This window comes from Vitis riparia, chromosome 7, assembly GCF_004353265.1.
Source record: "Vitis riparia cultivar Riparia Gloire de Montpellier isolate 1030 chromosome 7, EGFV_Vit.rip_1.0, whole genome shotgun sequence".
Lineage (NCBI taxonomy): Eukaryota > Viridiplantae > Streptophyta > Magnoliopsida > Vitales > Vitaceae > Vitis > Vitis riparia.
This window is the reverse complement of record NC_048437.1, coordinates 29,227,504-29,237,846: the sequence shown is the minus strand read 5'-3', so window position 1 is coordinate 29,237,846 and position 10,343 is coordinate 29,227,504. Positions and strand designations below refer to the sequence as shown.

Genomic DNA, 10,343 nt, shown 5'->3' with positions numbered 1-10,343 from the left:
AGAAGTCTGCAGTTCACAACCTTTTTTTTTTACTATTAATTGCATTTTTTTTTTAACTCGTATTACTTTTTAGATTTAGAGCTAGCTAAGATTTTTACGTTCATTATTTTTTAGATTCATGCACTTGATTGATTTTCCCCTATTAATTAAACTCATAATATTTCAAATTTATTTTCTTCAACATCATGACTGTGTGGCCTTTTTCTTTTCCAAAATGCACCCTTGTCTCATTTAAAGTAAGATAAGAGAAATAAAAAGAAAGTGAATGCAACAGAAGCTTTGCAATGCACATAGTCAAAAGCAAATGTCTGGTGCAATTAATAAAATGGTGGAATATGTGAATGGGAAGCAGGGCTTTAGATTGGCTACCTTTCTTTTCTTTTGATTTTATCACCTTCTCTCCCTTTATCTGGTCAAAGAAAGGGCAGTGTCATATTCTTAGACTTGATTTACATGATCTGTTGAATATATAAATATTTATACCTACCTGCACACCATAGTGATAGATGAAGATATGAACATATCACCATGCAACTTGGGGGAATTGGTAAAGTTGATTATTAACGCAAGCCCAATCTTATTTAACAAACAATCAATTCAAGTTAAATTCAACCCAACCTCTAATATGAGGTACTCGGCCCTAGTCTAACCCAACCTCATTTTTCTAAATTCGGTTTAAATTCGAATTAGTCAAGTTAAACTCAAACTGATCGAGTTAAATTCAAATTGGTTGTGTTGATTAGGTTATAAGATTCAAAATACATTCATAGTGGTGTAAAAAAAAAATCTATATATTTATATCAAAATTTAAAATATTAATAATATAAAATTTTAATATAATAATAAAATAGTAAAAATAAACTTATATATTTTTTATTAAAAATGAAAAAGCACAAATTCAAGTTAAACTCGATTTGTTTGAATATTGAGCCAAACTCAATCCAAATTGAGTTTCAATTGTAAAAACTTAACTCAATTTCAATTCGAATAATGAAAATGTTTATCCAAATCCATCCTAGCATCAGGTCCGACTCAAGTTGGGTATCAGGTTGGGTTGGGTTAACACTTCGAAATTGCACCCCTAGCTATGGAGCAAAGAAAACAAGCAAAGAAAACAAACCGCAACAAATATTGAGATATAGGACAAAGGAAAAAAACAACTAGCAACAAATTTGGAAGTTTATCTATCCCCAAAATACTAAAAACCTCAATAGCCACACCCATTAGGGCATTCCTCATGAACATTAACTTATGGTTCTGGGTCCTCCATAACCTCAAGCTTGACAGGAGCAATACCAGGTTCATCAACAATGGCGTCCAGGTCTCCAGTCTCCCCTTCCAAATGAGCCATCAGCATGGCCACGACAAGCCCACCTACACACTCCATCATCGATGTTTTATCACCCTTCCCACTCTTGCACATGGAACCCATAATCGCCCCAATGGATGTTCCAATGCAATTGGTACAATAATCATCATCTAACATGTCCATGTGACCATAATCTGGAATAACAAAGCCAAGGCAATTATCCTTGCACCCGTTGAAAAACTCCGCGTAGTTGAGCCCATCAGGAGCACAAGAACATGGTATGCAGCCGATGACAGACTCGCCCCCAAGACCCGTACCGATTACCATAACCGGGATATCCAGATTGAAGGAATGAGGACCAGTTAGGATCTTTGGACACATTTTCATGCATTTATTTGCCCCAGCAACCGGGTCTATACCTATTAGGGTTAAGAACTTGAGATTCATGGATACGTTGGCATTCCCCAGTGCAAGAGCAAATGCTAGATAACCCCCTCTGCTATGGCCTGCAAGGGCGAGCCTGCTTAGGTCTGGAACAACATTTTCTGGGAGCACAGGTTGAAGGCCCGAGCTTAACCAGTTGGCGACTTCCGCTGCAGAGTTGACATCCGGTCGGCCGTACAAAGAACATAGGCTGAGTAACTAGACAAACCATCAACCATTGCATAATATTAGTTGATTATGAAAGAATGTAAAAATAAAAATAAAAAAATAAGGGAAAAGGGAGTTGGACAGATACCCTAGGAGCCACAACAATATATCCATGAGAAGAAATATGTTCAAGGAGGTTCGTATAGCAGCAGGGGCAGATGTTGTAGCCATGAAGAAACAGGAGAACTGGGTATGTTCCTTCAGTGTCTGGTGTTACAATAAACAATGTCTTTGGAGCGTTACAAGTTGTTATGGGTTTCGCTGTGTACTTTCCTCGCTTAAAAACATCTGTTGCTGCCGCCGGTGCAGGCCTAGCTTCTAACGCTGCCATTGCTCTCCCTCTCCCTCTCTCTCGGCATGTTGAAACACACAGGCGGTCTTATCCTATAATGGGTGGAGGATTGGCGTTCACCCCCCACATGGTAATCCAGTTCCATATTTTTCTATTCTAAATAATAAAAAATATGTTGATTGATAATAAAGGGTTTTGTCAAAAATATACTGATTCTAAATACTTAAAATAGTCAAAAATAGATTATTCTTCAAACAATAACATAGAAAATGTCAAATTCATATGAGAATTATTTCATCCCTTTTAACCAATTAATTCTAATAAAAAAACACGTTTAAACTCCAATCACCCGATATTTCCTTCACACGCAGCCTTGCGACATGAGTTTGAAGAAATATGCAATAGAGCTTCAAACTATCAGAAGTGTAGAACTTAGAAGACGCAAAATATGTAGTGTTTGTGCTGCCTTCAATCTGCATAATTAATGGGATTCAGCAAAACCCCATTAGTTATACTTATACCTTTATCTCCATCTCCATTTATATTTTTTTGAGGTTTTAGCTCAAACTCTTATGATTTAACTAATGTTTGGTTGGCGAAAAATTTGAGGAAAAATGTAAAAAAATAAATAAATAAAGATGAAAAGTATTAAAAAAAATTAAAAAAAAAAGTAGATTTAAAGTCATAAATTTTTTTTTAAGTGTTACTTTAAACCCTTTTAACTTACTTTTCCACTTCTACGTGTAGATAAAATAATTTTAAAGTGAATAAAATTTTAATTAATTTTAAATGTATTTTAATTTATTTCATATCTTTTCATAATAAAACTAAACATAAAAAAATTATTTTCATAGGTATTTTTTTTCTTTGCTTTGTACTATTAAGAACTAAACACACCCTAAATGAACTTGGGGGAATATTCTTGGCTAAAATGTCACCTTAAACTTTATTTTTAAAAACATAGCATCTATATCTCAATTAAAGATTAATCTTTGAAATGGTCCCCACCCCAAAATTAAAAAAAAAAAAAAAAAAACTTTATTTTTAAAGACATAGCATCTATATTTCAATTAAAGATTAATCTTTGAAATGGTCCCCACCCCAAAATTTAAAAAATAAAAAATAAAAAATAAATAAATAATAAATAAATAAATAATAAAAACTTTATTTTTAAAAACATAGCATCTATATTTCAATTAAAGATTAACCTTTGAAATGGTCCCCCCACCCCCAAACAAAACTCAGGAAAGTGACCCAAGCCAAAAATGACAAATTTTAATAAAGACAGTTTGGCTGCACTTTGCAATGAGCTAGGACAAAGTATTATTGATCTTCATGCAACAATTCCTAGTGAAAAAATTAGAGGGAAAAAAAAAAAAAAAAAGCCACGGATTTAACATGGTTCGATAGATTGTCTACGTCTACAAGAATAGGAAAGAAGACTTTCACTATATTTGAATTAGGGTTACATAAAAGGGTATTTATACTAACCCTCAGGTATTAAAATTTCAAAAATACTCTTGAACCGTACTACAAGGGTATTTGCCCATTTTTCTCTATATGTTTTTCACTCAATATAAGCCACATACTACAAGTATCTTGGGTTTCATCTTCAAGGGGTGTGTCCTTTTCTTTCTTTGAACAGAAAGAATAATAATAAGTATAGACAAAAGCATATTGTATGGACGATATGGATCGATCCTTTCATATTTGCATTCTCTGATTTCTCTTTTAGATATTTAAGCACCTATATAATGGTTAACCTTGAAGGGGACACAAAGGATTTGGGTGTCATTCTCAAAAGAATTAACCTTTCTTGTCTCTCATAAAATTTGTGCTAAATCCAAGTAATCATCTTGGATTCATAAATAATGGTTAATTTTAAGTGATCTTAGACTCACAATGCGATAAGGAAAGGTTTAGTAAGAGCAGGTTTAAAAGCTTCGAGGGGTTAGCACCTCCCAATACAACCCAAAGATGAGATGATAAATAAGTTTGATGGATGTCTTACTTTTCATGGAGCAAGTGTTTAAATACAAAAAAATACTCACACAAATGACCACTAAAATAGAAACAAACTAACTATGTAAATGAATGACCCATATCTCATGCAACTCACTAGCAACTAAAGACTAGGACAAATAGTTAAAATGTAATCAATGCATATCTTCATCTATTTAATTAATAAAATAAAAGTTATAAAAAAAATACTTAATACATATTCTTAAGCCCAAGAGCGGGTTGTCTTTTATCATAGACTACCTTAATTTTCGACCATCCTAAAGCATTTCGTCTTGATCATTTGACTATCCATCAAGTGAAACGGTTCCTCACTAAAGAAAACCAAAGTTCCACTCCAATCAAGGAAAGAGATAAATCACATCTTGGCCAAATCCTCCTAGTTTGACCATATGATGAAGTTACTCAATATATATATATATATATATATATATATATATATATATATATATATATATATATATTATGTTTTTCATCAATTATTAATTTATATTTTTTGGGGCCTTCAAATATTTTTGAAAATATTATTATTTTATGTATTTAGTGAGTTATTAACTTAGTATACTAGTCCAAGTTGGAATTGAAAAAATTCATTATTTAAATGAAATTATTAATTTATGAAGGTTTTACTGTAATGTTTCAATAGTACATATTGGGAGCAAAGGTTTCATATTGTTATAGTTTATTTGGTTGACTACAAATAACTCATCAATAGAGAGAATTAGCCCCCTAAAGAAAAATAGTTCTTAGTCTTTTACAAATTTTTACTTATGTCATTAATTTGGTAAATTCTCATCTCATCTATAGAAAATATTGTTAATAAAACAAGCTCATAGTATTATAGCATAAGATTGTACTTCTACATGGTAGCATACTATTATCGTCAACAATTACACTTTAGTCCATTAATTTTGAAAAATTATACCAACACCCCATGACCAGCCTAATTAGAGCAAGACCACCCTTTTGACCAACTATGACCATTGACGTATAGGTGATTGTTAATTGTCGTCATTGAAAATTTAATGAAAATCCTTAAAATACCCTCAATTACCTTATTTAATATAAAATGCCTAAAATACCCCCTTAAACCTTATCTTACATAACCTTACCTTATCACATTAATAAAATTTTATTCCAAAAGAATTGAAATTAAAATTTTGACAAATATAATGATTAAATGAAGTTAATATTTGGACAAATATCATGAACGTCTTCCTCGATTCCTCTCCTATAACAAAAGAAGAAGGATGTTTGTAATCATCTAACTAGCAAACCTATTTCCAACGTTACCCCACCAACGACAATTTTCACCAACACACAACTTTGGTGTATAAATTTTGATGGCCCATAGCCTTATAAGCTAGAGGAATTAATGAATAAAGGAAAGCCCCATATGAATGTTGACGACCATTGTGCATCTTCCCCATCAACTCATTATCAAGTGAATTTCAAATGTCAAAGTTTAGTGCTCGGCAAATGAGGTCCTACTTGATAACCATCTTTTAAAATAGTTTCCTATTTCTCCAAAAAAAAAAAAAGGAAAAAAATATATTTAACAACCAAAAAAACAGGAAACAATTTTTTTAGTTTTAAAAACATAAAACAATTTTCTATTTCTAAAATCAGAAAATATAATATTTTAAAATAATACATTTTAATAGTTTTAAGTTATTTTTTCTTATTTTTTAAGATTTTTTAAAAATAATTATATAAATAGAAAGAATAACTAAAAATAAAGTATTATGGATAAAAATTATTTTTAAAAACAAAGAAAATTAACAAGTTAAAAATATTTCAAGGTTTCAAATAAAATTTTGATTTACAAAATATGATAAAATTATTTTTCTAAACCGTTTCCAAAAATACTCCTCAAACATAGTCTTTCCACACGCCTTCATATGTTATTTGCTCCCAAAGGTATATATACCCAGTACTAGAATAATGCAAATTCCAATTAATCAATGGTGCTTTAGCTGAGTTGGATGGCAGTGTACTGCCAAGTGAAACCTCCAAAAGTATTGATCACAGTACTGAAAGCCAAGAATCATTGTACTGCATTTTTATTATCAATTAAGCACTGCCATGTAAGAGAAAAAACAAACATAATAAGTGGAAACCCCATCAAAAATGACCCTGGTCTCACATGTGATGTTCTTGTAATATGGAACACCTCATCCCCCATTCTTAGTCTAACACAAATGATGGGTCTTGAGAATATTAGTGGTCATTAGCAATACAACATAGTTTCGTTTATTTGAATCTTTGTTCCCAAAGAGGAACAAAAAAAAAAATTCTGCTGTCACACTCTTTATAGCATAGCAAAGAATCCATGATTTCATGCCTCTATGAACTCAACAGGATCAAGCTTCACAGGAGCCAGATCAGGTTCATCAACAATGGCTTTGAAATCTCCACTCTGACCTTCCAAATAAGCCTTCAAGAATGCAACAAAAAGGCCACCCACACATCTCCTCATGGGGTCCCTAGGACCCTTCCCACTCTTGCAGATATAACCCGAAATCGCCCCAATGCAGCCTGAAAGATGATCATCTAACATGTCCAAGTGACCATATTCAGTAGTCACAAAGTGGGAACAAGGAGGTTTACACTCACTGAAAAACTCTACATGGTTCACTCCATCTGGGGCACATGGACATGTTAGGCAGTTCCTTGGCTCATCGCCCAACCCGGTGCCGATTACGCAAACTGGGATTGCTAGATTGAAGGAATGAGGAACATAGGTTAGGATTTTGGGAACTGTTTGGCAACATTTACTCAACCCACCAACAGGGTCTAGTCCTAGTAGGGCTGAGAAGTTGAGGGATGTATCAGCATACCCTAGTGCCAGAGCAAATGCTGTCTTTCCCCCTCTGCTGTGGCCTGAAAGAGCAAGCTTGAGTAGGTCTGGTTTCACATTTTCTGGGAGCACAGATTGAAGGCCTGAGGATAGCCAATTTGTGACTGCTGCTGCTGATTTGATCTCTTGAATTCCAGAAGGAGGTAATAGTCCGTATAACTATATAGAAAACCATTTCACAGTACTGCATGTAAGAGATTGGAGACTAATAGAAAATGTGCATGCGGTTATTAATTGAAAGTTCTCCCAAATGCCTTGCAATCTTTTAGATGAACTTGATTAAAAATATTAAATCAAGTTCGGGTTAGGTTCAATTTCCCAAACGTTGGTCCAGTATAATTCAAATTGAGTTCAAGATTGAAAAACCCTAATATAAGACCTACCTAGATGTCAAAAATAATTACCAAAGCTCATCTAAACATTGGGTTAGGTTGGATTTCATTCGGGTCAACCTGTGAAACAGGTTGCACCTCTAGTACGGGGTACTGATGGGAAAATTAAAGCAATTTGTCCAACAGTGGGGTCTCCAGCCCAGCCTTGGTAGATGTTCCCACAAATCAGCCAATAATTAATACTTTAAATCCATAAAAATCCAGCTTACCTCGCACGTTTTTCTTAAGATTCGTGGCTTAAGCCACTGCAAGACTTCCACTAGCTACTAACTGTTTATCTACCCCAATCAACTTGTAGCTCGTGGACCCACTTAGACATTTTTATTTTTTCAATTGTTATTAATTTTATTTTATATGATAATACCAATCATTTGGATTTTATGAAAAACGATCAAATACAAAAAGGAAATGTATAATTTCAATTTTGCTCTAAATCAAATTAACTAAATTAATTCATGTTAAATTAAAATAGTTTGAGTGAATAAATAAATCGATTTTAATTGGGGTTAATCCAATTTAGTTGAAGCTAACCAACATGATTTGATTCTTGTAGTGGTTCAAGCCTATCTAAACTCAATCGTGCTCACACCTACTCTTATGACACTAAGGTTCAAACTCATAACTTTTCCATGATTTAACCTATATCTTTTTAAAAAAATTTAAATTATATATTAAATCATTATGTCAATATATTAAAATATATTAAACTAATTTAGAGTGCAATACTTTAATTACAAACATCATTACCTTTAATTTTATAAATATATATAGGGATAATAATAGGACGGGTTTTTTCGAGTACCTGTCCCACTCCACTCCGTTTCTAGTGGAACAAGTTTAAAATTTAAATAAATGAGTTTTAAACAAATTTGGAATTTTTTTAAAACCTGAGACAGGTTCAAAATGGGTTTAGGTATTATCTAGTCTTATCTCGTTCCATCCGTCCAAAATAATATAAATTATAAAAAATTATAATATTTTTATTATTTATAAAACATATTTATTTTAATGTAATTAAAATAAATAATTTTTTAAAAAAAAAAGTTAAATAGGCAAAGCCAGGTGAGTATGGTAAATTCGCATACTCACCCTATCGGTTTAACTTTTTTAATAAGATGGAAATAAAAATTATTTTGAATAAACGAAACGAGGTTGAAATGGATAACTCATCTTGAACCCGCCCTATCATCCCGTACTATATATTAAGTACAACTAAATGGGAAACTAGTAGAAGAAGAAAAAGAAAAATAGGGGGAGGAGGATAGTTAACAGGGAAGAGAGGTTGAGAAAGCACCTGAGGAGCCACCACTATGTATCCATGGGAAGAAATGAGTTGAAGGAGCTGAGTGTAGAAGGTGTTGCGGAGCTCGAAGCCATGAAGAAACAAGAGAACTGGGTATGTCCCTTGAATGGTTGGTGTAACAATCAACAATGGCTTGGGAGGGGAAGCGATGTTTGAAGTCTCCACTCGAATGCAACTCACACTCAAATCTCCTGGCTCAAAAACACTGGTTGTTGTCTTCAAATCAAGCCTGATTCCCTGCGTTGAAGGATTACCTCCTAATAGTGCCATTGCCCCCTTTTACAGTGTGTGGAAATCAAGGTATAGATCTCTCATTTTATAATCGGAGAGAATGATGATTGCAGCCATTGGGCAGCTATGCAGCTGGGCCCAAGAGGAAGAGCCCCCCACTCCAAATAATTTTAGCAGCCTTCTAGTCAATCAATACTAGTCAAGTACACCAACTAACAAGCCCCCACCCTAACTTTTAGCAATTTGGTGACAAACTTTGAAGGTTAATTATGGTAAAAGAAAATAAAAATAAAAATAAAGGAATGAAAATAAAAGATATTTCAAACTAATTTCATTTAACTATTAGACTTAAAACTTAAATAATTGAAATATATATAAATTTTTAACTAATTTTAATTATATTTTATTTTATTTCATATTTTTTATAATGCAATTAAATGTAAGAAATTTATTTTTCTTAATTTTTTTTTTTTTAGTATTTTAAGGTCTGGTAAAAAAAATTTAAAGGCTAACTAAAATAATTTTTAAAACTGTTTTTTAAAATTGTTTTAAAAAACAATTACGACAACAAAACCTAAAAGGATACAACCCCACTTGCTTTTCTCATGATTTTAGCAAGACGAAGAAAACAAAATGATTAGTGTTTGAATCTTTGTCAGTACATGGCAGCTTTATCATCAGCCGCCCTATGGTTTGTGGTGATAAATTGATAACATGCGGTTTGTGTACACGGCTTTAGCAAGAAAAAGGAGGAAAATTCCACGTGGAAGTTCATTTTTTTGCCCGAAAGTCAAGCGACGACTCCACTAGTCTCCGTTGGGTGCGTTTGGTATTTCAAGATTAGGTACGGATGATCTTATCCAACGATTCCAACCCTCCTCCCTTTATTTAAAATAATTTTTATTCATGTTTAATCGAAAAAATTAAATAGTACCCATCCTTTAACTTTTTTCTGAAAATTTTTTAAATTTTTTCAAAAAAAAAATTATTTTTAAAATTTTTTAATTACATTAAAATAAGTAAACTTTATAAATAATTAAAATATTATAAATTTTTATAACTTATTTTATTAAAAAAAATTATTATTATTATTATTATATTAAAAATAAGAAAATACAAATTAAATTAAATTAATTTTTAAAATCAATTATTCGTCATCCCTGTTTAAGCTCAATATGGAGTTGATGAGTGTACTTAATTGTATACCATATGTATTTATTACCAATAAAAGTTTCTTAAGTATGATTGAATGAAAAAGAATTTCTACCATAACAAACACTTTCCTA

At 32.2% G+C, this 10,343-nt stretch overlaps 2 protein-coding genes across 2 annotated transcripts; both read right to left on the bottom strand.

Moving 5' to 3' along the window:
• Positions 1-982: 982 nt before the first annotated feature.
• Positions 983-2,352, bottom strand: LOC117918826 (chlorophyllase-1, chloroplastic-like). The gene is made up of 2 exons (XM_034835743.1): positions 2,049-2,352; positions 983-1,951 (listed from the first exon to the last, which is right to left on the bottom strand). Exons 1-2 carry the CDS (start codon positions 2,289-2,291, stop codon positions 1,250-1,252), a joined length of 945 nt encoding a protein of 314 aa, XP_034691634.1. The 5' UTR covers positions 2,292-2,352; the 3' UTR covers positions 983-1,249.
• Positions 2,353-6,305: 3,953 nt separating this feature from the next.
• Positions 6,306-9,160, bottom strand: LOC117917855 (chlorophyllase-1-like). The gene is made up of 2 exons (XM_034834294.1): positions 8,818-9,160; positions 6,306-7,290 (listed from the first exon to the last, which is right to left on the bottom strand). Exons 1-2 carry the CDS (start codon positions 9,094-9,096, stop codon positions 6,610-6,612), a joined length of 960 nt encoding a protein of 319 aa, XP_034690185.1. The 5' UTR covers positions 9,097-9,160; the 3' UTR covers positions 6,306-6,609.
• Positions 9,161-10,343: the final 1,183 nt, after the last annotated feature.